This window comes from Semicossyphus pulcher, unplaced genomic scaffold (genome assembly GCF_022749685.1).
Source record: "Semicossyphus pulcher isolate SPU_LCO1_2020_fin unplaced genomic scaffold, fSemPul1.0.p SCAF_5, whole genome shotgun sequence".
NCBI lineage: Eukaryota > Metazoa > Chordata > Actinopteri > Labriformes > Labridae > Semicossyphus > Semicossyphus pulcher.
This window is the reverse complement of record NW_027211726.1, coordinates 32,301,541-32,329,410: the sequence shown is the minus strand read 5'-3', so window position 1 is coordinate 32,329,410 and position 27,870 is coordinate 32,301,541. Positions and strand designations below refer to the sequence as shown.

General features: G+C 41.2%; 2 protein-coding genes across 2 annotated transcripts in view; both read right to left on the bottom strand.

Moving 5' to 3' along the window:
* Positions 1 to 27,870, bottom strand: part of LOC138608375 (NLR family CARD domain-containing protein 3-like) — a 186,272-nt gene that overhangs the window by 142,345 nt on the left and 16,057 nt on the right. Inside the window, exon 2 of the mRNA XM_069680950.1 lies at positions 16,288 to 16,321. Within this exon, the coding sequence (XP_069537051.1) occupies positions 16,288 to 16,321 (34 nt within the window). The remainder of the gene's footprint in view (positions 1 to 16,287; positions 16,322 to 27,870) is intronic.
* LOC138608551 (stonustoxin subunit alpha-like) lies at positions 13,786 to 16,187 on the bottom strand. The gene is made up of 2 exons (XM_069681155.1): positions 16,139 to 16,187; positions 13,786 to 14,500 (listed from the first exon to the last, which is right to left on the bottom strand). Exons 1-2 carry the CDS (start codon positions 16,185 to 16,187, stop codon positions 13,896 to 13,898), a joined length of 654 nt encoding a protein of 217 aa, XP_069537256.1. The 3' UTR covers positions 13,786 to 13,895.

Here is a 27,870-nt window from a genome sequence, read left to right as displayed (position 1 = left end):
GAGTACATTAAAGTACATTGACAGAAAAATCAACCATGCAGATTGATGAAGAGACTAAAGTAACTACTAGAAGGAGAATAGTAGCACAAATCATTGATCAAAAGTCAAGGTTAAAATAATTCCTTGCAATTCACAATTCACCCATAAATTGTGTTAATAAAAAGTCAACATAATTGAGTAATACTCCAAAATAATATGTAATCAAACATCCTTCTATTTTCTCTAGTTAAGAAATTAGATAATAATCCATTAATTAATAAACTCATATTATAAGTTGTGAGCTATAAGCTACACAGTGAGTTTACAATGTTCAAACTTAAACGCACACATATAATAAATCTAAAGAAAAAGACCAAGAGAGCAAAGGCTACAGTACATAAAGCTTGCTGGCTATAATGTTAAAGGCTGACATACAGTCAGTGTAACTGAGGGAAAACAGGTTATAAATCAAGAATAGGATCTTTAAAGACTCAACTGCAGTAATTCTCAAGACACTCGACTAAGAGCATCAGAGGCCAACATGGCAGTAAAACTTAAAGCATACATGTTAGACTCTGACACCTCAAGAGGAGTACAAGAGGAGCAGATCTAAGATCATACAGAGAACATAAAAGTGATATATTCTCAAGACTCAAACGTGCACAAGTTATTCAGAACAAGTGTTCTGGCTACTCTTTCATGCCAGTGTAAGCTTATGGAGATTTCCTCCTTATCATTTGTTTTTATTATTTTTAACTTGTTATTTATATAGTCCCATAAGGGACATGGGCGAAATGCAGGAGTCCAAAGACATGTAACCCATTACTTCCTACATAAACGCTCATTTAAAAAATATTTAATTATAGTAGTCAAATATTAACAACAATTGCATTTAATTGTACCTGTCCTGTCTAACACATTTCTTGATTGATTGTGAAAATTCGGTGCTTCATAAATAGCCTTTTAACTGATTTGTTTTGATTTACAATAAGAGGATATAAGGGAGTCGCTACAATGTCAAAGATGGACATTAAAGCTTCTAAAGCAATTACCCCCGTTGATGTGGTGCAGAAGAATAATCCCCTTGTTAAAGGTATCGCAGAGATGTCGGAAAAATGGAAGAAGCGTTGGCCTGACGTCGATCAACCTTGGCCAGTGGAAGGGACTCTTAACCCAGATGTAATTAAAACAATGCAGGTGCTTGTGTCCACATATAACGCAGGACAAAAGAAAGGTAAAAAGGGACAGAGACGTAAGGAAAAGAGACGGATAGAGCTTGGCATTCTGAAGTTGTTTGAAAATGAGGGACAGAAAATGTTAGAAGCTGCAAAAGAAAGGAGGGAAAGAAGTGCGAAAGAAATAGAAAAGAGTGTAAAGGAAACAGAAAAGCTAATGGCGAAGGTTAATGCACCCTTCTCACATACAGCCCCAGTAAAGAAGCCTCCACCTTATGAGGAGGAGGTGAAGTTTACTGATGTTTATCCCCAGCTCCCAGTGATTAGCCATAAGGGCAATTATTACATCCAAGATGATGAGGAGCGAATAATAGAGACGGGAAAAACAACCATAAAAATGTACCCTAGCTCCAAAAGTAAGAAGGAAAAGAGAAGTTTGGGCAGCTCGGGCGGTCAGAGAGATAGACGGATGCAAGTGGGAGGCGACAGTCAGAGTGACTCAGAAGGGGCCGCTGGTGGATATGACCCAGTGGTCAGACGGATGTTAGCTAAAGCGGAGAGGAGAGGAGAGAAATCATTGAGGAAATTGAGTCCAGAAAGAGACAGCACTGATGATAGTGAAAACGGAGATAGTGATGGAGATTTGGAGCTCGAGTGTCTTTCAAGTTCTTTTCCATCAGCATCTAGTGCCCGGGGAGAAGAGGAAAGGCGGAGCTTAAGGGAGATTGAGAAAGCAAAAGAATCAAGCCATGGCAGAATACAGATATGTCAAACATACTTGAAAAGTTACCTATTCTTCAAGATGGAGCACATCCTTGGATTGCAAAGTTGGAAGAGGTTTTGGTGGGACGCAGCCTGCCATGGGAGATATCAAGAGACTTTTGGCTGATCTCCTTGGGGTCCCAGCTATGCACGAAATCCTGCAGAAAGCAGGACTAAATCGATACGTGGAGACGGCAGTAAATGATCCAGAGTTGTTTTCTGTAAGTAGAGGTCGAATGTGGGGAGCACTTAAAGATACATTCCCAACAAATGTACACCCTGATAATATTGTCATTGAGCCATTGGGACTACAGGAAAATCCAAGGGCTTATGTGTGGAGGGTTCATCAGGTGTGGAGAAATGTCACAGGAAATGACCCAGATCTAAACCGAATGGAGCAATCCATTTTGCGAGTTAAAGCCCCTGGAAACTCAGCTTGAAATAGCAAAAATGCATTTATGATATCAGTTGGGAGTGTGTCATGAAGCATCCACAAAAATCTGAGGGAAAATAAACGTTCAGAACCACTAGAAAATCTTCTTTAAAAACAGCTCGTTTGGCTGTGCAGACAATTTCTCAGGACTGTGTAGGCGTGGCAGCTCCCATGTTGATGGACACCTGCCGGGGTCCGCCTGTCCGAGTTCTCATGGCAACTGTCAACACAACAATGGCGCATGGGAAAGCAGTGTTTCCTCTAGGACTTTCAGCAGCAGGGTAGAGGGTGTTGCACCACCCAGGTATGTGCGCATGTGCACATCATATCAAAACTATTGCTGTCAGGTGATTAAAAAAATGAATCTCATTAATTACAGGCTTTGTAGTTAATTGATTTCAATTAATCTCATATATCAATGATTTCTCTGAGAAGCACGTCACATGTAGACCGACCCTCTTACTAGATGGTTATTTCTTACTTCCACACTTTAATTGTACTTTCTTCTTCACCTCATTAAGTTTTAATTCACAAACTACTTTAACCTGATCACTTTGCTTCAGTCCCCCAACACACCTGCACCACTACTGGCCCCGCTCAACCCCCCCCGCCCCCGCTTCTGTCTGTCTCTCTGTCTGCTGTGTTGACTGTCTTCATCAGTCTGTTTAATTAAGTCACAAAAGTTACATATTTTCTCTCTCGCAATTCAGTTCTCACAGCACGTGAGTCGCGTGTGCACGAGGGACGTTATTAATGACGTAGCGATCTAAACGATCGATCGTTATCAAATGACATCTCCTTTTATAAGCTTTATAAAGCGCGACAATCAATGTGTTTACAGTAGGGACGTACGGAGTTAGACAGACAATATCTCCTCATTTCAGTATAATATTGTGCAGCTTGCTGGAGGGAGATGAAAGTTTGATACTGAGCGCACAGCTGATATGGGCACGTGGATTGTTTACACTGCGTATTAGAACTGCGTATGTATGCCGATGTCAGCGATGTGGAGCGGACCCTCTTTTGCCGTTAGAAGTAAACTGGTTCCGCTGTTGTTTATGTGGTTGCCAAGACTTAACGAGTTCACTGTTTCAGTGCTCTTCCTCAATGAGGAGAGGATGGACGATCGTTGATTTGCAGCGGAAATCTCCAAAGAGTCGTTCAATTACAACTTCTGAAGCAGCGGCTGCAACAATTCATTAAATGTATGTGGCGGAAACACTGCTGCTTCTCAAGTCCGCCACATTTACAAAATAAAAGAATGACACGTTGTCATCTCAGATGGTGGATGTGCACCCGGGGACAGCACGCACATGCATGATGGGGAAAAAAGGCCAGCGTTAGGTAGGTAACTGCAACAGGTATGTGCAGAGATGTTCAAGGTGTGTGGACACGAGTTAGCGCAGACTCAGAGCGAGGGATTGATCGCATGCCCAGAAATGTTATTGCACCTGTGAGGGCGGGGCAACTGCTGTTGATTATTTTACAATTGGTTCGAGAAAATGTATGACGACATAAATATCTTCACTGACTACGCCCAATTTAACCCCAGCGTCAGGGAAGTAAACAAAGTAAGAATGGCAATAACTCCAGTTTGGATTAAAAGTCATTTCTAAACCTTTTAACATGCCTACAAGTATGTACATAAGACTTTAGATTGCATAGTGAGAAGGATTTTGTGGATTTGGGTTTCCAGGGGCTTTAAGTTACAGAAAGGGCTGCCCCTGCCAGTGAGGAGTAAACTGGCAGAGGTGGTTGGCCTGGCAAACATGACAAAAGGTGTTTACACAGACCATATAGCTCATCAAGCTGAGCTATATCGGAAAAAGGAGCAGGTTCAGAGAGAGCAGGACCAGGAGACACTTAGCAGTATTGGGCAAGCTACTTGGAAAGTGTAGTGAGCTAAGCTACCAGTTACTCTACATTAAATTAAGCTTCACTACACCGAAGCTACCCCCCAGAGAAATGTAGCAAGCTAAGCTACAGCAACATGGCAAAAGTAGTTTAACTACATCGAAGCTATTATTTTTTTTATATTGGAACAACTTCATTCCAAGGCAAAGCTATCTCAGTGATCAATAAAACTGTCAATCAGACAAATAAGCAGGCAAAAATGTTACATTCAATTGTTTATTAAGCAATAAGCTGTGCTCTCACTGCTCCAAAACCAGAACACAAAAATTTGGCAACAAAAACCAAACAAAAAAAAAACATGTGCTCCACATAGTAACAAAAAGCAGGTGTTGAGAGTGTGTGTATGTTCATCTATGTTTGTTTGTTTGTGTGTGTGTGTGTGTGCGCACATACCTGAGTTTGCATGGGTATGCTCAATAACTTGGGCACGTTTGCAGGACGAACTGCAAGTTAACTCTAAACTCAATAACTTAACTCAAACCACAGTAGTAAAAGAATAAAGACCTGCTCCAAACTGCTCTATTATGTTTATTTTGAACTATGCCATTAAAGATAATGTGCAACTAACTCTGTCCAGGACACTGGGTCAACTCTTATCAACTTAATTAAACACATGACATATTTATACACTTACAGTTTATGTAAGGCTTTTGGGAATCAAGTTCAAAGTTTATATCTGGCTATTATAGCCTTTCTCATGTCATTTAACTTTGTGCTTTCATAGGCAATTACCATGAAGCTGATTCAAAAAGTAATGTTTCCATGTCCACTGTTGTAGTGAAATATCAGGAAGAGTTGTGTGTTGGATCTGTCATCAGTATACAGTAAGAATGATAACAAATGCATCAATGATCACTGATGTCATGTAACAGCTGCTGCTGAAGTAAAGGGTTCAAATTCACTTCCTGAAAATCCTGCAGCATGAGAAACATTTTGTTTGTGTGTTCATTCTCAGTTAAAAGCCACAGCAGTGTGTGTGTGTGTGTGTGTGTGTGTGTGTGTGTGAGTGTGGAAGAGATCTATCTCTCAATGTAAACAAGTTTCTGCCACTGCATATCAAAGTTTCCTCCTCACTAGAGGATGAGGTGGCCAGGGTGATCTTTCTCACAAGAGGTGTTTGTTCACACGACACAAAAGAAGCTTTTCAAAATTTGCATCGGAAAGACGGTTTCTCTTTGGTCGGAAAATGTCTTTTCCTAACATCAGCCTTCTTTCCACTGGGGATGTAGGCCAATCTGAACATAGGAAGAACTGCAGAGGCTATGAGCAACCTTGCATCTTGAAAAATGTATCCAAACCTCTGCTTCACCCCATTGATGATGGCATCTACCAGTGGGTAACAGTGATGTAGGTTGGTCTCATGCTTCATCCGCTCCATCTTCTCGACAAGAATCGAGATTGTTGGCACCAACACTCCTGTGTAAGCCATTCTGTCGGACTGTAGTACGTCAAGGGCCTTGGCCAGGGGTGCCATAACCGAAAAGATTCACAGAAAAAAGACGAGGAAAAAAATTACAATTACTCAAACGTAATAGTAATAATAATCAATAAAAGTATAATTATTATTATTATTATTGTTATTCATAATCATCATCCTAATAGTAGTAGTAGTTTAACATTCAGTTAACAACCTGGGAGAAAAATTCATTACACTAGTAAGCTCACTGAGAGGTGTGTAGTTTATGTTCTTTATGTTCAGACAGATACATGGATTACAGCACCTGAACACCTAATTAACTTAAGAACATCAACATAAAGGTAATATTTACCTGAACATACTCCTGTATGAAGGTGAGTTCTGCTGCTTTGAAGCGAGTCACCTGAAGCTTCTCACAGGTTTCCTGGAGGTCTTGTTCTTTTGTCAGGATACAGATACTGAAGCGCTCCATGGCGTGGTAAGTGGAGTTCCACCTTGTTGGACTGGGAACTGTCAGCTGGCACCCTAACTTGTCTTTGATGATATCTGAAGCTTGTGTGCTCCTGTGTTGCTTGTTCCATAGTGCCTGGCATTTGCCCATTGTTGATCTTGATATTTTTTTAAAGGGCTCTGACTGGGTCAAAGCATCCTCAATGTCTCTTGTGGCAACCAAGTTGAGGGTGTGGCAGGCACATCGCTGATGAGGTGGGAGACTGTAGTCTTCTTCTTCTTAATGTAAGATATCTGTGACATTTATGAAGACAGGGTGTCCCTCCTCTTCTTCCTCATACTCTTCTTCTCTGTCTTGAATGGTTCTTTGAACTTCTGCAAAGACACTGAAAGCCTTCACAAAATTTGAACCATTATCTGTGGTTGTAACGGTCACCTTGTCTTTTATGTTGAAATCTCTGTGCACGTCTTCCAACATCTCAGCCAAAACATCATATGTGTGGCGCCCTATGATCCTGCGACAGGCTAATGTCCCAGAGCAGATGCTTAAGGTTTCTTGGTTTATCCAGTGGATAGTCACCCCAAGGAAGCTTTTGTTGTTTGATGACCATGCATCTGTTGTGGTACATACATGGTTCTGTTTGGACAAAGTCTTAGTCAGTTTGCTTTTCATTGATAAATGCTCATCCTCAAGCATTCTTCCCAATGTTCTCCTTGAAATCAAATGCCTGGAGGGTAAAATCTCTCTGAATAAATCCCTGTACTCTGGTCTCTCCACAGTGTGAAGTGGATGCAGTCCTTGAATGATGAAGTTAAGGATCAACTTGTCAAATCGCTCTTGGGTTATGGTGGGGGTACTACCCCTGAAATACTGTGCTACACTGCCTTGTATGAGGGGAACAGGGTGTTCCTCCTCACTCCGGGTCGCACTCCTTTTCCTGGCGTGCTCACGTTCCATTTCCATGGAGGCCATTTTAGTTGGGTGGACCCTCTACAAAAGAAATAAAATTCTACAATTTTGTATATTGTATTATTCAACTATCAATGCACACTTAATTCTAACATCCATGGACAATCATGCACCTTACTACCATAGCAATATCCACCTGACTTGCACTAATGTACAGTGTCCTACCCTGTAGCACATTAACACAATTAAACAGTGTATACTCAGCAAACAGTATATTATAGTTATAGTTTTCGTTAGGGTTCTCTAGGCTGTATTCTAGTTTCAGCTTTTATATTTATATTTTATATTTGAGTTAGTCTATTTAGTTATTTATATAATTCAGCCTTTTAATTGTATTTGTTTCTTTTACCTACCTCATTGTTTTTGTATTTTGATTCATGTCAAGTGGCTGTAACACTTTGATTTCCCTTTGGGATTAATAAAGTACTCTATCCATCTACCAGTATCACATATAACTGGCAGTTTCAAAAGTGGTATTTTTATTAGGCCCACTCTGTACTAGTAGCTATATCTACATACATTTTAAGCTAATAATTTTGACTAACCACCATACTTTGATTTTGTGTTTCTCTGTTCCCTCATTTCCCCACCTCTTACCTCCTATATGTAACGTTACTGTATTTGTTTATTATTTAAGTTTGTCTTTTGCAAGTTGTTAGCTGGTGTTTGCAGACTGCACTGACTTGGGATAATTAGCTTGGTTGGCGATGGTTGTGTTAGCTTATTCTGGAATCACCTGAATGTGTGTTCTTAAATTTGTGTTCGAAGTCTTGGACGTTGAGAGCAGCTTCTTCTTGGGGTTGCACAGCAAGCACCTGAACACATCATTTTTCTCTGTTGTTTCATTCAAACTCATGTATTTCCTCGAGGTACGGCCACGGCGACTCCCTCGGGATCAATTCGTCTCCGTCCTCCTCACCCTCTGCCATCTTTCCATCAAGTAACGTAACTCACTCAAGCAAGCTGACTTGTCTGTATTCCCCTGCAGCAGAGACGTTGTAGCCAGCCCAAGGATTGGTCGGTGATGTCACCGTCATACGGAAGTGCTTCTGTCGGCTCCACATACACGGCCGTGTATGGCGGTGGCGTCACTGACTGATCCTTTTATTTCAGACCGCAGCAGAAAGCTCCGCTGCGCTGAGCTTCAGAGATGTTTGTAAAAATGTAGCTTGTGTGGACGCTACTGCACTACTTGGTTAATAAAAGAGCTAAGCTACTGAAAAGCTATCTGATTCAGAAAACAGCGACGCTTCCACCACGCTACTGAGAAATGTAGTTAAACTAGTAACGCCGCTACTTGTAGCGACGTTACTGCCCAACACTGCACTTAGAAAACTTAATCAAATACAGTTGGTGGAAAAATCAAGGGTTTAAGAAAACGGATGGTTCTCCTATACAGCATCATGCTCAGATACTGAAATTGTTGCATGCAATGATGAAACCTAAAGAAATAGCAATAGCTAAGTGCGCGGCACACAAAATGGACACGTCAAGGGTCACACAAGGTAACAAAGCAGCTGACGAGGCTGCAAAAGCAGTTACAGGAGCAGACAGAGTGGGCAAGGTTCTTCTGGTCACCCATGAGGTGGACTTGGAAGATAAAATTACATTTAGAGATGTGGTCTCAATGCAAGAAGCTGCTTCTGCGATGGACAAACAGTTATGGCGAGACCGAGGTGCCACTCAAGATTCTACTGGTCTGTTGCGGAATCATGAGGGACTGATGGTGGCACCCCCAGACCTGCTAGGTCTGATGGTTCAAGAAGCACATGGGTTAGCTCATGTTTCGAGGGGGGAAGTTAGGAGAAAGATCACGAAGGAGTATGGTTTTTGGGCACCGTACTTGCTTGAACAAATTGATCATGTCATAGGCAGGAGTACAATCTGTCTAAAAAATAATGTTCGGAGGGGTGTGACAGTTCCTCCTGGTTACATTCCAACTCCGACAGGTCCCGTGCGTGAATTGGTCATGGATTTTGTTGACATGATAAAACCAGTTGGAGGCAAAAGATACATGCTAGTTGTAGTGGACAGATTTTCACGATGGCCTGAAGCATGTCCAACCAGGAGGAAAGACGCTCAGTCTGTTGCCAAGTTTTTGTGCTGTGAGGTTATAAGCAGATGGGGACTCCCAGATCGTAGATCCTCAGATAATGGAAAAGAGTTTGGATAAAACGGTGAAATTGATTTTACAAAAATTGGGAATTAAACAGCGACTAGGAGCCGTTTACCATCCGCTAAGCCAAGGTGTTTGTGAAAAAATGAATGGTGTGTTGAAAAACCGCATTGTTAAAATCTGCCAACACACAGGTCTAAATGGGGTATAGGATTGTTTCCGTGGTATGGTGTAACATTCTTGGCGGATCATATTGATCATATTACTTACACCCTACAGGGTTTTGCAAATGAGACTATAAGAGGTTTTGAATATTTGTCAAATACACAGAAGAGTCACAGATTGACGTTGCTGAAACATGACATGGCTCTTGATTATATTTTGGCCAAACAAGGTGGCCTATGTGTAGCTTTAAACCTGACTGGAGATGCCTGTTACACTTTGATTCCTGATAACTCTGACAACATAACTAGCGTCATCGATGCGTTGCGCCTCATTAGGGATGCGTTTGGCCCATCGGAAGGAGCTGGATGGTCCGCTAATGCTTGGTTGCAAGACAAATTAGGACCAATGGGAGCTATATTGGTTCAGATTATGGTGGCAGTAATTCTATCACTGTGTGTGATGTTTTGTTTTTGTACGCTGATGTTGACTTTTGCAAAGGCTGTGATACTGATGAGGTTGTGTTGTGATGCCAGGAGATAACGCTCAGATGCCGCTACTACGTAGGGATGAGCCGAGTGAAGATGAGGAGGAAGCGGCGATAGAAGGCGAGATGGTTGAGAAATATCCATTTTGAATATCTGACTTTATTATAATCTCGACATTTATTTTTGATGTTATCTTATAACTTCTTGTTGTTGAGTGTTTGATGTATGGGGATCAGTGTGGGTAAAGGGGGGAAATGGAATCATGTGAAAATGAATTACAATATACTGCATTTGATGTTTTTGCAAGATACTGGCTGGTATTTTCTTTCTTCCCAGGACAACATGTGGGAGATCAATGTGAGGGTGACTGCTTGTCCAGAGATCCTCACAGCCTGAATGGACTCAAACATTCAAACATGGACAGTGAAAATGGACAGAGGACCCTGAACAAGGACTACAACAACAACACACCCTGATTTAAATATGACATTGAGAGTACATTACACGAGAAGCTGATGTTGCTGAGGAGCAACAGTCTGATATGTTAACATGTTTTTCTACACATTTTTACAGTATTGGATGTTTTATTATATTGTAATCTGTGATATTGATGGATACTTTGTACTTTTTATTATACACTAGTGCACGCGAAATGAAAATCGGACATTTATGTTAGTGACAATCCGAGTAACATATAATGCTTGGGTTTAGTTTTTGAGTTGGCTATAACTGCATGAGTAACATTTAAGGGTTTATAACAGGGGCGTATGAGGAGTGAAAGGTATGGGGTTTCTTTACTTTGATTGCTTTGAGAATCATGTTTTCTATTATAATGCAAATACATTGGGACCTCAGGTGTTCTCTTTTTGTTCTCCAGTGTTTAGGGATAGAGGTGTTAGGTCGGAAAGGTCCACAGGAAGGTGCGATGGGTCGACCAGCCTCACTCTGGACAGTTTCTCATTTTTATTTCTGAGGTTCCCACAAACATTTGCATACAATTTGTTAATATACAAAGTTTTAGAACTCTCCGTTTCAAGTGACTTGAAGTACTATATGTGGTTGCCTGGGGCAGAGGGACCGTGGGAGAATCTTCCTGTCTGGATTGTTTGATGGATACGACAGAAGAGATGGCTGCCAGATAGGTTTTACGCTCTCACACTTCAAAGTTATTGCTAAAGTTATGCTGTAGCGAGCATGGACGGGAGGAATGTCATAAACATTCTGAGTGCGTCATTTTCTCTTTTTCGAGACTGTGTCGTCTCGAAGGGGGGAAATATGTAGTACCTGACCTGAGATGTGAGTTGCTTACAAGTGACTCTGGAAAGTTGTTGTGCAGGAGTAGACAAACTAATGCCATATGCCCTGTCTAAAACGAGGTATAGGATACTATGAAAACATGTCAGTGAGAAGAGGACCCCGTCTAACGTTGATGAAATAGGAGCCTTTTGGGGGAAAGAAAAGGGGTTTCGTCCTCATGTGAAACACATGGTAAGAGACACATAAACACACCTGGAACATATATAAGTGCATGTTGGACTGTGTTTCGGGGAGACACTATTTGGCCGAGGTGATCTCCCAGGTATTCATGAAGCCTGACTGATGCTGATTCTTTGTAATGAATCTGTGCTTATATACAAACAAGTCGGTGTCAACGGAAGTTCTTTTCTTCATCTGCGCATCATCGATGTCTGAGAAACAACACACTGAAGAGGACTCATTCAGCCTCATGAGGAAGATAACAGCTTACTGAAGTGTTTGAAGGAATGTGTTTAAAATGATTCTTGTTACTGAGGAGGTTTTAATCATCTGGACCAGATACTTACGATGAACCTGCCCGTCTTGTTGGAGCATCCAAACAGACGAGGAGGGTGAGTCAGGGTCTGACTCTCCAGTCTCTCTGAGGTCTGGTACTCTGTCCTCCCGCCTAACGCTGCCCACAAGTCAGCTGCAACACACACACACACACACACACACACACACTGAGGTGGACCTGTGCAGCTACACAAGAGTTCAGTGGAAACAGAGCTGCACCTTACATTATAATTGTGTTGATTCGGACATTAAATTTTCTGGCAAACAGCAGAAATATAAAAATCTCATGTCAAATCTAAAGAGACACAAAGTTGAGGCAAAAGTTTGATTGAGTGTCACATAACTGCGACTCTTCTCCTCCAATCCGCTCCCAGGTTGTTCAAAAGGTTTCATTTCATTTGGAAATCCTCTTTTCATCATCATGGATCAGGTAATCCATCTTACTTTTATCCCGGTTGTTCAAAGAAAACTGGTTTGGATCAACCTGATCCAGATACTGACTTGTAAGGATTACCTGTGCTCTAAATGGGACTTCATACTAGGATTCATACCTGATTAAAGGAGCTGAATGCTAAATTGCATGTAGCCCATCATGTGATCCATCATGAGGAACACACTGCAAGCTCTATCTCTATAACTCCCTCTGTGGTAAAGAGCGTTTCAATATGACTGTTAAAAAGTGAAACTATATGATCCTTAAATTAGACCTCTTTATAAAAACTCATCAAAACTAAATTGATGCACAAATAAAATGTCATTTGTTCTAAGTTATATCTACCTTTCCAATATAATATCTGTCTGCTGCTATTTTTGAGCTGTGCTTTAAAAATCTTCTTCATTGTCACTAAAGGCTTTATGATCAGAGGTATCCCCTGAGATTAAAAACAAGTTGTTGTGGGTCAATTTATTCTGGTTTTTGTGCTCAGGGTTTGAAAACTATATTTCTAGAAGGAGCTCAAGTGGGCGCAAAACATTTAGGTGAGCATATTCCCACCTTTGATCTTCTCTGGTGTCAGATATTCTACTTAAGGACTCTTTCTAAACTCTTTAATCCAGTTGTTAGTCACAGTTTAATTCCATATACAGCCTAATCTATTTAGTCCTGACCTAAATGCACTCTGTGGCTTCCTGACTTGTTGAACACTTTTATTTTGAAGTTGTGCTGATGAGTCTTCCGGTCTCATTCTATCCAACATGTATCTTCACGCAGCTCCTCTTCACGGTCTGATTGGCGATGAACAACGCCTGTTGCTGTCACGAGCAAACATGGACGCGCAGTAACAACAGTTCTCCCTGCGGTCCATACAAAAGAAAACAAGACAAAACATTCAAGATGACACAACAGACGACCTTCGACATGAGAAACAAAGCACCAGAAATAAAACACAAGTAAAACAGAAGAAAAACTCTTTCACATTCATCGTGTCACCACAACAGTAGATGGTTATTTTAGCTTCAGTTGATGTAAATTAGTCTGAGTTTTATCCACGTTCACATACAAAATGTCACATTGAGGCTGAACTGATTTCTTTTAGAATAATTGTGTTTCTTAATCTCTTTTTAAAACTGATCTTATGAGTGTTTATTCAGGTCAACATGGCCCTATACGTGACAGTCCTCTTTGAAGCATTAGATTCAGGCAGAGGTAACGTGAAGCGCCCCATAAAGGCACGTCTGCTGTCATAATCATGTCTGTTATTAGTGTGTGTCAGCTGTGAGTAGAGGTCTGCAGGTTTTCTTGAGCTACTAATGTTTCTTATGAACTGGACCAGGCTACATGCATGTGCAGCAGCACAACATGCTAACAGTATCTGAGCCTCTCACCCTGAACTTAACGTCAGAAGAAAATGGCCGCTGTGTTAATATGGTGAATGTGAGCTTTATGAAAGTGTTCCAACATCTCTGTCCATGTGGTCTCACACAAAGGGTCACCTGTTACAAGACAAACGTCACATGTGTTCAAAGTGATGACAGACGAGATGAAATGATTTCCTTCAGGATCAAAGGTCAAGATTTTATTCAAATAAACGACGACATCGTTCAAAATAGAACAGAAACACAAATGAATCAAAATCATGAGTTCTTTTTTACAAGTAAATATCTTTGAGTTTTTAACCTGATAAAATGATTCAAATCAAAGTGATGAAATCAGACTCATGAAAGAGTTTGAGTCAGTGAACAGAGTCAGTGATGTTCAGTCAGCAGAGTTTCTCTGACCTACAGAGAACACAGAGACAACCAGGAACCTACTGACCACAACCTGAACCAGAACCCAGGATAAAGAGGTTCAGTGAAGGTGGTGCTGAAGGTGTGGAGGTGGATCAGTGTGTCAGAGGAGACTCTGTAGAAGGACAGAGTGCCAGCAGGACAGTCCACATACACTGCTACTCTACCAGAGGAGGAGGAGGAGGAGGAGGAGGAGGAGGAGGAGGAGGAGGAGATGTTTGTGCTTCTCTTATTGTGACAGACAGAGTAACCTTCATCAGAGCAGCTCAGACTCCAGGACTGATCATTCCATCCAAACACACATTCTTCACTGTCTCCTTTCCTCCTGATTCCTCTGTAACTCACTGATACATAAACACTTCCTCTCCACTCGACCTCCCAGTAACAGCGACCAGTCAGACCAGTCCTACACAGCAGCTGAAGCCAATAATCAAATCTGTCTGGATGATCAGGATATGACTGATCCTCCTCCCACACATATGTCACCTTCCTGTTGTTGTCAGACAGTTTGAGTTTTCTGTTCACTGTGTTTGTGTCCACTTCCAGCTCACAGGCGTCTGATGGAGAGAAGGAGACACAACACAGCTGCAGGTTATCATCTGTTCATTCAAAAACAACTTTACTGACAGTTTCTGAAAGTCAGTCAAACTTAGATTTCATGTTTAACTGTGAATATTTGGCAGCACTGAAACTCAACACTGCAGCTGTAATGAAATGAACAGTTAGTGAACATGGCAGTCAGGATGTGTGGAGCCCAGGATAAGAGCACAATCAAGTGTCAGTAATAAAAGTGCAGCACAAAGAAGCTGTGAACCATCTGCTGTCTCAAACTGTTATTAGGTCAGAGGTCACATGAAGCAGAAAGATCAGAGCTGGAAGAAACACAGTGAATCTTCTCTTCACTGATCATCAAATGTATTGATTCTTTTGATTGGATCCTGCTGTTCACTTTGTTCACTTCGTACATCTTTACAGCCACACTGACAAAAACAGAAAGTCAATCCTGATTGAAATTCATCTTCAGTCAAGACAATTACAAAAAGTGGAGCCCAACATGAGCAGCTGTGTTCTCATGAATCAAAGTTCAAACACACTCACATTTCCTCAGACCAGGTTTCAGTCTGTGCGGTCCACCATGGTCCAACCTGGAGGAAGAAACCAGATCAGAATCGACTTCATACAGCTTCACTCACATCCTCCATCAGACAGCAAGGTCACCAGTTAGAGACAGAGAGACAGCTTCTGTCTGTCTGTCTGTGTGTGATTGATTGTGTTATTACTGTCAGACATAAACAACATGTCTGGCCCATAAAAAGGCAGAGAGACAGCAGAAACCAGAAGTCGACACGTAACAGAAATAATATTAAAGAAATAAACCATCCTGACGTTTCTTCCAGGATCTACAAACAAAAATGGCCGACTTATAAACATTAAAGCCAAACAAACGTTCCATCCTGTCGTCGTCAGAGCACCAAAACATTTGAGGATTTTCAGCATACATTTCATTCATCAAGGATGCTCTGATCTCATCATAAAAAGGACAATACAAAAGAAAATGTGATTCATTCTCACAAAGCTCACACAGCCTGTGTTCCTCCTGGATGTGTTTAAATGTGCCCACTTCAAGAGCCAGAGGAAGGATTCCTGTTCTCACCTGTGCACCTAAACACCTCTGACTCCTGGTTCAGTTTGCTGTAACGTAAGCTTCAGCACCATAACTGTGCTTGATTTGGATATATGTTCCTAATTTAGGTTTTAACAAGATATCATTGAACCATTTTTATTCTAATCTAGCAAATCACTTTTTCTACTTGTGTTCAGGCTGCATGATAAATGATTCCTGTATATATACTGTAAGCCAGCTTCCTCACAAACAGCATGAAGCTCTGCAGCCCATGGAGACTTGTACATTTGAGTCCACAGAAAAACCTTCCTATTGATCCGATGTTCTGACATGTTCAGTAAACGATTCCACAGTCGTATCATTTCACATTTTCTCTGTATAGATCCAGGAAACCAACACGTCGCCCTGAGCAGCCAAAGTAGGAGCACATTTATGAACGCCTCAAAAACAGCGTTCAGCTCTGTTTAGTATAACGTCTGAAGTTTTACTGTCTTTGAATCCCCATATCCCTGAGGCATCATTCAGTGTGGGGGAAACACATGCATCATAGAGCTGAGAGGAAGTGGAACACCCAACATCTTTACATATCTGCAGCTTGGTAACAACAGACCCCAGTGCTCTGCCAGCCCAACCAGCCAATCATTTAACTCCAGCTTCATGAGTCATAAACTCATCAAGAGAAGATCCCAGATATTTATATTCAGGTGTGTATTCCAATGTAACCGTCCCAAGAGTCAACATTTTCCTCCTGCTTGGAACACCCTTTGTTCTGAAGTGAATTATCTGTGTTTTACTCTGATGAATCAACAACCTCCACCTGTAACAGCAGGTCTTTAACAAATGTTGTCAATCATCTTCTGATTCAGCCAGTAGAGCAACATCGTCTGCAGACAACAAAATACCCACAATTCAATTCTTCAAATGTACACCTACATTAGATTTCTCCATTTAAGATCCAAATCATTTATACAGATGGAAAACAAGCTGAGGGACAAAACATGTCTGTCTGTCTGTCTGTCTGTCTGTCTGTCTGTCTGTCTGTCTGTACCTCAGTGTCTCCAGTCTGCAGTGTGGATCCTCCAGTCCAGCAGACAGCAGCTTCTCTCCTGGTTCTCCTGGATGATTGTAGCTCAGGAGCACGCACACGCACACACACACACACACACCATCAGTTACCACTCTTGGCTAGGAGGGGTCACTACTAACTCTGTAACTTGTATCTCTGCCTTCACTCCTGTAATCATGCTCATCCCAGTCAGGATCACTAACCAGCACTCACGCCCTCGTCATAGTCAGCATCACCCTGCTGGGCGAGTGATCCTTTAACCTGCATGCCCCCCGAAGGCCCCGTTCCTCTATTAAAATGTGTCTGATTAATGCAGATCTGTGGGTAACAAGGCTCACATATTAAATGACTTATTTTAAGGGACAGTCTGTCTCTTCTCTTCTACACTGAAACCTGACAAAAAGAATGTGTTCATTTAAATGAACTGTGCCCCATGGACTGTTCAGTTATTGGGACTCCACGTCGCTCAGGCCGCGGTGGAGGTCTCACTGTGGTGTTCTCATTGATCGACCTCCTGGTCCAGCTGCTCACTTTTTACCTGAGTTCACTTTCTGACTTCTCTTATGAAGCTGGACAGAGCACTTTTAGCTGCTGATTTTAACCTGCACATTGATGATGTCACAAACTGTGTAGCCACTGAATTTCTTAATATCACTGAATCTTTGATCTTCAAGCAACATGTTTAAAGCCCCACTCACAGGAGGGGTCACACCTGGGACCTTCATCTCTGGGACTAGATATTAATGATATCTGCTGTGAAGACCAACTGATCAGTGATCATTCATGTATTTCCTTTGATCTCTGTGTAATTGATGACCTTTCCTGTCCTAAAAGAACATTGCATGCCGGCATCATGACAGGAAATACAGCCGACCAGTTCTCAGCACACTCCTGCTGTGATTTTAATATAAATCCTCACAATGTTGAGTTTTTAACGCAGTCTTTTAATGGTCATTGCTCCACGTTACTGGACAAAGAGGCACCTTTAAAGGTTAGGACTCGGGCTACCTGCAACAGTTGTCAGTGGATAACAGAGGCTGTCTGCTGCCTGAGACCACACTGTCACAGGTCTGAACGTCTGTGGAAGTGCATCGCCTACATCTTAAAGATCTCCGGCGTTCTTTTAAAGAAGCAGTACAGGAAGCCTGGACGGCTTATTTTGCTGACCTGATTTCTTCATCAAAAAGAAATCCCAACGTTTCATAACTATTTAAAACATTGTTTCACCAGCGCTCTCCACATTACCATGTTTCACTGCTGATGACTGCAATGCCTTCCTTTCCTTCTGTGTTGATAAAGTAATGACTATTAGGTCCAATATGCATCATAACTCTCATCCACTTCATGCTAGCTCCTCTCTTATTCCTACCGCCTTGAGCTCTTTCCATCCAATCAGCTCACAGGATCACAACATTGGGCCCCTTTCCTCTGCTGTTGGCTTTAGCCCACGTCATTTAGGAGTAATAGTTGATAAATCATCATCTTTTGACAGCCATGTTAAGCAGGTAACCAGATCATGTTATGTCCACCTAAGAAATATAAGTAAACTGAGAACTTTAGTTTCAACTGTAGTTTCACCTCGACGACTGCCACACACTCCTCTCGTCACTCAGCAAGTCTGCGCTTAATCGCCTGCAGTCAACACAGAATGCTGCTGCAAGACTCCTCACCAGGTCTCACATTACCCCCATCCTCAGATCTCTTCACTGACTCCCCGTTGTGTAAAAGATCAAGCTCAAAATTCTCACCCTCACTCACAGAGCCCGACACGGTGAGGAAACTAAGTCACCCTTACCTGTCAACTCACTCAGGTCAAAAAATCTAAACCTTTTGTTGCCTTCATTGGACAGGACAGTGGATAGAGTCGGGAATGATGGAAGAGAGACCGGGGAGGACATGCAGCAAAGGGCCGAAGGTCGGAGTCGAACCCAGGGCCTCTGCGTCGAGTAGTGTGCCTCTATACATGGGGCGCGTCTTAATGGCTGAGCTACACTGGCGCCACATACGGTTGTCACCTTGTAAAAGATTATTTTCTGACTTTCATTAACAGGATATGAAGACAAAGCATGGGTAGAGAGGGTCCGTCATGATGGCCTCTGCTGTGGATAACGTTCTGCTGACTTAGTTTCTCTGTGACCTCCAGAGAACATTGGGGCAGTTTGCAGAGTATGAAGCTGTGGGATAGAGGGTCAGCACCTTCAAGTCTGTGGGCAAAGTACTCGGGGAGGAGTGAAGGTAAGAAGGAGCCAGAGATCAACACTGATTGCTTTGTCATCAGCAGTGATGCAGCTACTGTACTGGACTGTTCAGTCTGAAGGAAAGGCTCTTTATAAGTTTATAAATGTTCCAATCATCATCTCTGCTTTATTACAGTCGTCGTTGGGATTCTTCTCTTTGGACCACACATGATGGAGTCCAGATGAACATAACTCAGACTGTCTTAGACCAGCATTTATATATCCAAGTCAAGTTACTGAGCCGTGAACATGAACACAACACTGGTGACAAGATCCTTTGTCAGCTGACCCCTTCAGTGTGATATTAAAGCCATTTTAATTACACACAGCAAATTCTTAGAGTTTCAAAATCAGGAGTTAGACAAAAAATAGTGAAGGAGTTAGATTTTTGGAGTTTATTCTCTCATGTAGACCCCAGCTTGTGTTGAGGGAAACTCTTCGGTGGTGTGAAATATCGAAGTTCATTCACAGGGTGTTGTGGGTAGTGAATAAACACTTCTCCTGAGTTCATTCCTAACGGCTCTCTTACCGCGTCAAGCAGTGATCACTTTGACTTCCTCGAGAGACAGGTAAAAGTGCAATTTTACGTCTCAAACTAAATGTTAACGTGTGACGGATTTTCTGTTAGTGTATATAACGTTATTGCTTATATTTGCTACGACGAACTTGCTAGTTAGCTGCTGACAGTAACTTAATTGCACCGCCCCTGTTAAACGCGCAGAATACACTGTGAACCTGAAGTTAGCCACGTCTTCCTGCATGTAATTAACGTTTTAACGTTCTTCTCGTTACTTCTGTTTTTGATCAATTGTAAGATAGTTAGCGTTACGTTACAGCATTTCTAGTTCTATCGAAATATTCACGAACACGTGTTGTTTCCGTTAGATTTACGTGTGCGGAACCAGCGGCCTCTTTGAGGAAGGTATCCGACACGGACACGGGACATGCTTTGAGGGAATGCTGAGAAGGGAACGTTTACACATTTGCCTCCTATTTATGTTGAATCAACAGCCCAGACAGCAGCGCGAGCCTGTCTCCACTGTTAGAGATTGTATTATCTTAATTAATAGCAGGGAGACACAGCCGGATCAGTTGTTAGACCTAAAGTTGCGCTAGCTAACAAGCTAACAGTAGAGTGCAATGATGTAAGGTAAGGTAGGCTAACACCTCTGGGGAGCCCAGGTGAGCCCAGCATCTTTAACTTGCTGAATGTTTGTAAGAGCACCTAAAACCTGTGATAAAATACCCTTGTATATCTTCTACAAATGTCACTGTATAAACTACTTAGACAAAGTAGCGCTGTTAAAACCATACATATCAGAACAATGCCTGGTTTGCTTTACTCGAACATGTTAATGGATTAACTTTGTGTTGAACATACAATCACATCAGCCCCAACAGAGACTCATGTTACAGTAACAATCTTTACTTGTTACTTATTTCAGGGTTTTTTTGCCATTTTTTTGGAGAAATCTGGCACGAGAATTTTCTTTGGGAATAATAAAGTTCTATCTTGTGTTCAAGATGTTGATAAAGGTGAAACATGGAGGGACAAAGAAATATGTCAAACTGGAAGACGTCAGCTTCATGGAATTTATCACTGCAGGTAAGTTTTTTTTGGTTTGTCTGAAGGCATTTAAGGGAAAGTAATAATAACTTTGTTGATGGCATCATGACTGTTGTGCTTCAGTGCAGCAGAAGTTTCTCCTACCAGAAAATAAGCCACTGAGAGTCACGGATGAGCAGGGCATAGAGGTGGATGAGGATGTCTTTCCAGAGCTTGCAACAATCAAAGAAGTGTGCTTTGTCATCTACACTGATGATGGTAAAGTGATTTCAAATTTCAGTTTCATTTTCAGTTTGAAGATAAAGTAAATATATATATTAGTATATATATATTTGAACAAACATTGATTAGATACCAAAACAACATTCTATGTACCATGTATATTTCAGACCTCCCACGAGCAGAATCATCCAAGCATATGGCTGAAAATACAGACTCGACAGAATACGTGACACTTGTGGTAGGAACTATTTTGGTATTTGTTTATAGGACTTACAAAATAGTCATCTGGAAGTTGGGGCAAGTTGGGATTTTGGGTTAAGCTAGCACACGAAATCTTTTCTTTTAGCTAATTGTTCAAATGGTGTCTATTTCTCAGTCACAGTATAATGAACTTTAGGAGGCCACAGACTGAAGGACAATTTGTTTCCACTTCCACAATTTAAATTGGTTTTCTATTTAAGTGATCACAACTTACTCCATGAGATTGTCATGGCATCCTGTACATATTTATCATAGACTTCCTGATGCTTTGTCAAAGACAATTTCCGACTGTTGTCTGTATTCATCTCAGATGGTGGTGACCAGGCCCCGATTATATGGTAAATGGTAGCATTGTGGTTCTTAATTTTTGATTGTTTGTGCCCTGTATCCTCAGATATTTCAATCCTGCAGCAAGATGGTGAAGGGCCTTCATCTCCAAGTCTAACAGATACATTGTCCATCTCAAGCTTAAGCAGTCCAGCTAGTGACACATGTGATGCTGGATGTCCAATTATTCAACCTGTCATGGACAGCACCCATGCAAGAAATGTATTTTAATTATTTACTTTTACACTTTTTGTTTGCCTGACTCTTAAAACAAGATTAAGAAAATTGGGGTTACGGAAATGAAAAATTATCTTAATTTATCATTTGTATAATAAATATATGGAGATAGTTATTTTGTTTAAAAATCACATCTTATCTTTGCTGTCTTGTTATCTTCTGTCTTCAGATAGTGGAGCAGATTCTCACTACTAAGCCAGCAGGGAGGACAGTCGTCAATGAGTATGAGGATAGTTTGAAAGATTCTACTCGGCGATTAATGGTGAACATCATAGTAGCTCACATGCGTGAAAAGGAAGGGTAAGTGGCTTTTTGTTTATAACATGAAATTTACTTTTGTGAGGAGGAAAGAATCATATGACAATGAATTATTTTGCATTTGCAGGAGAGCTGTAACTAAAGCCACAAAGGAGTTCCATGCCCTTGGGATTGTGGCTCTCTTCCCATCTTTGAAGGATCCATGCTCAAAAAAGTATGGTGGCCGACAAGGTCAAACGTGCTGCAACAGCCCAAACGATTTCGATTACAAGAAACGAGCTGAAAATACAGAAACGATGCAAAGTCAAAAACACACAAACCCAGAAAACACATGCAAAAGAAAAACGCTGCAAATACAGCCCTCACAACGGAAGTGCTCCAGGCCTGTAGGGGGCGCTCGGTTATTAACGGGAGAGAGGGGGAGACGAGACAGTGAATTTATTACTTCTCAGACTTTCTAATGTTAGACGCTGCTGGAGCGGAGCGTCTCTGTTGGTCATGTACTACTGACGACTTTAAAACATGAGCAAAGAATTCACAACTTTTGTTGAGACACGGCTCCTGATCAACTGATAGCTTTGCTAAAGTACCCGCTGCTAATTATAGCTTCTGTTAGCCGTGCAGCTAGCGGTTCTTTATGATTACTCTGTCCGGCTCGGCGTCAAATTGTTTAAAGGGAAGATAAATATGTAAAAAGTTCTTCCATGTCAGTCAGGTACATCCTTGGGCGCATTTGATGAGCTGTTCAAGTCCCACTTTGTTTTCAGTGTGAAATATGATGATGCTCTGTCCAGCCTGTACACATTTTTGCAGACTACTCTGTACAACATAGATATTGGCTAGGGATGCACGATAATTATCGGACGGATAAATAATCGGTCGATATGGGGGGAAATTACATCATTTTTATTGCTCCGATAAATAAATGTAATCCGATAAATAGATCTGATAAAGTTAGGGAATTGGTGAAATTGCTTGCTAGACATTTCGCGCCTTTTAAAACAGGCCGTGTCGCGCTTGTGACATCATCTACCGCGCTTTACTAGCAGGACCCAAGGCAAGCTGGCCCCGTGTCTGCCTGACTGGCTGCGCTAACAGCAGGACACCGGAGCTAGCATGTCTTCGCCAGTTTGGTTGTTTTTCTCGGTGGCAGCAGATGACAACACCATTGCTATTTGCAAAACATGTTCAACGAGGATTCCGAGAGGAGGAAAGAAGACGGCAAGTTTTAACACAACAAATCTTATGTCTCACCTGAAAGGTCTTCATCGCGGCGAAGCTATATTAAAAGAATATGAAGCAGCCGCGGCAGCAGCTACTAGCACCAAGGCTAAAACAACATCACGGACCGTGGACGTCCCCATTCAGCAGGCATTTGAAAACTGTAAAAAGTTTTCTAGAGACAGCGAAAAGGCTAAAGCCATAAACGACAACGTAATGGAATTCATAGCGCTTGACGACCAGCCTTTTTCTGTGGTAGAGGATCCGGGTTTTCGCAAGTTAGTAGCGCATTTGGAGCCACGTTACACCCTCCCAAGCCGCCGCTTCTTCTTGGATGTGTCCCTCCCTGCCTTGTACGATTTAGTCGCCACACACATTCATAATTTGATCGACAAGAACGGACTAAACATACGTTTCACCACGGACATATGGACTTCTGACGTTAGTCCGGTCAGTTTGCTTAGCTTAACTGGTTGGATGAAGACTTTAGGATGCAAAAAGCCTTGCTGCACGCACAGGAGTGCTCCGGGTCGCATACAGCGACAATGATATGCCAAGCTTTTGAAACCATGCTTGAACGGTGGAGTATAACAAAAGACAAAGTGCATGTTGTGCTCAGGGATAATGCACGCAATATGTCCAAGGCCATGGAGGAATGTGGGCTCTCAAGCTTGGGCCGTATGGCACACACTTTACAGCTCGCCGTAAACGAGGCTGTGCTGAGCCAAAGAAGCATCATAGGCTGTGTTTCGATCAGCAGGAAGATGGTCGGTCACTTCAAACACTCCCAACTTGCCACCTCCCGTCTTAAAGACTTACAGACACAACTAGGCATGAAAGACACAAGGCTTCAACAAGACGTGCCCACGAGATGGAATAGCACGTTCTACATGCTAAGATGTTTGTTGGAGCAGAGGCGAGCCCTTGCAGCATATGCAGTAGATTTTGAATGACCTGCTTTTCTGAACGCACATCAATGGACTTTAACTGAAAACATGTTGACTATAGTTAACCCGTGTGAACAGCTAACAAAAGACATTAGCTCAGCGACAGCCACAGCAGCTGACGTGATCCCCTCCACTGAAGCCTTAAAACGTCTGTTAAACAAGACTGTTGCAACAGATCATGGAGTTCAAACTTCAAAGAGCACCCTACTGCAAGCCATAGAGCAGCGATTCAATCACATCTATACAGAGCCCCTGTTTCATCTTGCATCTTTCAAATCCCGGTTCCCAGACCTTGCCTCGCTCGCAAGGAAATACCTGTCAGCCCCTTGCACCAGCATAGACAGTGAACGTTTGTTTTCTGCGGCTGCAAATGTTATTGATGAACAAAGAAACAGAATTTGGTGTGAGAAGGCAGAGATGCTTCTTTTTATCAAAACAAATCTCCCACTGATGCCCTCACATAACAAATAGAAAAGACAAAGTAGAGATTAGACAAAGTGACAAGTGAAAAGATGTACTTTGGAGGAGGGTAAGAAATGTTGAGTAGTGGAAATTGGAAATCGTTTTAAGTTTTTTTTTTTTTTATTTTAAACTAGAAAATTTCAGAGGAATCTCTACGATGCCCTATGCAGTTAAAGCAGTAATATTTCTATACACACCTTTTGTTGAGGATGCACTTTGTTTGTTTTTTGTAGTTGAGGTTGACAGATGTCAATGCATTTAATTTATTATATATTTGAAAAACCTTTGACTTAAAAACTACACAAATACCTACCTCATCCTCACGTACTAAAGGTTGAATAGATGTATTCCTTTGTTATGCAAAAATACTTGAATATGATGCAGATAAACCAGTCATAGTTCTGTTAAACCCTTTGCTTGAGGGATGCAGAGTTGATTTTCTGAATTAATATGTAAAATGTCTTTTGCTGCTGTTCTTTTTTAATCTATAGCAACTGACCACAGGCCTTAAGATTACGTTTTGAAAAGCCTATACTAAGATGCACGTAAATTCACTGTGTGCAATCACAGTAGATTTTATTTGTATTTAATTTTTGTTTCAACTACTTGACTATGTGTGTGATATGACACATCCCAAGTGTATCCAATAGTTTTTTATTGTTTATGAAGTATTGTGGTGCCTTACTCATACAAAAAATACATGAACATTTGAAGAGCCAGGACTGTTATTTGCTGTTATAGTTAAACCAGAGCTACTAAAATATTAGTTTTTCATCACTCTTACATTTTTTATTTTCCTAGGTGCACAAACTGCAGATTATATAAAGATTATATTAAATATAAAAATATGAACTTATCGGTTATCGGTATCGGTATCGGCCACAAGAAGCAGTTAATTATCGGTTATCGGTATCGGTTTGAATTTTTCATATCGTGCATCCCTAATATTGGCACAATGGAAGAAACGCCAAAAGTCAAGGAGTTGAGAGCAAAGTTGTTAAACAAGCCGTAAAAAGTTCCAGCAGCAAAAATGTTGAGATGTTTCCTCTGTGCGTCATCCTTTGGTACAGCCTTACTTTTATTCAGGCACCTCAAACTAATGCATGGAATCTATCCTGGGAAAAATCTGAGGCTAAAATGTGGTCAAATAGGATGTTGCTTGCAATTCTCTAGTTATTCTGGGTTTAGAAGACATCTCATAAAGATACATGCGCATATTGTCAACACATGTGCAACAGAGGAGACCCATTCCAACCATGCCATTCAAGAGCACAATAATCCTCTGTGCCTAAATGATGAAACACCTTCCACTTCATCTCAGCACCAAAATATTGAAGCAGGCCCTTCAGTGTCAACGGGCAGCAAAGATATGTGTGCATCAATTATTGCCAAGCTTTCAGGAAGCGGTGTACCAAATACTGTAGTGCTTTCTACCATCGAGAATTTAGAGGAATTTGTGGGAGACTTACAGTCTAATATTCAGGACCATGTACTAAACTTACTACCTGCCGGCAATCCTGCAAGATCAGCCATAGAAGAGTTATTTAAAGGTATTGACAACCCTTTTAGCCACTTGAATTCTAACAGTAAATGGAAGAAATATTTCACAGAAAAATGGGATATTGTACCAGTTGAAAAGCGTCTAGGTATAAGGTTTGATACCAGACGAAATAGCAAAAGTGGAACCTATGAGCAAGTTCCAATCATTGACAAATTCATATATATTCCCATACTCAAAACACTCCAGTTCATCTTCAAGAATGAAACTATTTCTGAGATGATGCAAACATCTACTCAGAGTGACAAATACGAGAACTTCTGTGGTGGAAGCTACTTCAAAAGTCATCCCTTGTTTTCAAGTGACAAGTTTGCCCTCCAAATCCAGTTGTTCTATGACGATGTTGAGTGTGCAAACCCACTAGGGTCAAAAAAAGGTATTCATAAAGTTGGCTGTCTTTACTTCATCCTCAGGAATCTTCCACCCAAGGTGAATTCTGCCTTAATGAATATTCATCTAGTATCATTGTTTCATGCACAAGATGCTAAGAAATACGGCATTGATGAAATTCTGAAACCCTTAGTAAGAGACTTGAAAATATTAGAGACAACTGGGGTTGCTCTTCCATTTGCTGAATTTCCTGTGCGTGGCACTCTTGCACAAATTACTGGTGATAATTTGGGTATGCACAGCATTCTTGGATTCTTGGAGTCATTTAGTGCAAATGACTTCTGTAGACTTTGCCTAATTGATAAATCTTCAGCTCAGTCAGTTTTCTCAGAAGATGACCCACGTTTGACCATAAGATCACCAGTTCTCAATGATCAACATTATTCTTCTTTGGTAGATGATCCAACTTCTTCATTTGGCATCAACAGAAAGAGCATACTGAACACTTTGCAGTATTTCCATAATGCAGAAAATGATGCAGTTGACATCATGCATGACATCTTGGAAGGGGTTGGTCAATATGAGGTCAAACTTCTATTTGAATATTTGATTGAACATTTCATCTCCAAAGAAAGCCTCTTGAATAGGATTTATGCTTTTAATTATGGCTATGTGGAAAAGAAAAACAAGCCAACAAATGTAAAGCTTGACTGTGTCGGACATGGAATAGGGTTAAACGCATCACAAACACTGTGTTTGATCACCTTTGATATTTGGTGACCTGGTATCAGAGGATGATTTGCACTGGCGCTTGATGCTCTTGTTGCTGAACATAATAAACATTGTGTTCTCATACTCAATCACTGAAGGGATGACCGTGTATTTAAAGCACCTTATCATTGAACATCACCAGCTCTTCAAAGAACTGTACCCATCAAAGAACTTGATTCCAAAACATCATTTCATGGTCCACTATCCGAGGTGCATTCGAAAAATTGGACCCCTCATTCATATCTGGACTATGACTAAGGCTATGGCTATGGCTGGACTATGGCTAAACACCATTTTTTTAAGGATGGTGTGAAAAACTTTTTAACAGTATCACTTGCAAGGAAACACCAGTTTGCAGTAGCCTATCATTGGGAATGCCTGACTTCAAAAGCAATTGAGTCTGGTCCAGTCAAAATGTGTTTACTTGAAACACTAGAGTGTACAGAGCATGTGTCTACATATCTTCACATTGATTCACAAGCCACTGTCAACCTGACAAACTGGGTAAAGTGTGAATATCGCGTTGGCCTCTTTGTTTGTACTGACACAAGAAAACACACCAGTCTTCAGCAAAATAACTTCTATCATTTTGCACAATGGTAAAGTGTTTTAGTTCTAAATGAACATGAAACTTGTTTCCATGACCATTTCCATGCTTTCCAAGTTAGTGAAAACATCCCCAGGAAGATACTGGTTCTAGAAAGGGAGAAATTAAGACATTTCAAAAGTTTGGATTCTCAAATGTCCTATGGGTGTGATTTTTATTTTGATGTTGTGTCAGAGGGCTGTATTATTTAATCTGTTGGTCTAAAATGCCTAAAATGTTGGCCAAACTGAATGTATTGAATTCATGTTTTACGTTCTTGTACATGTTTTCG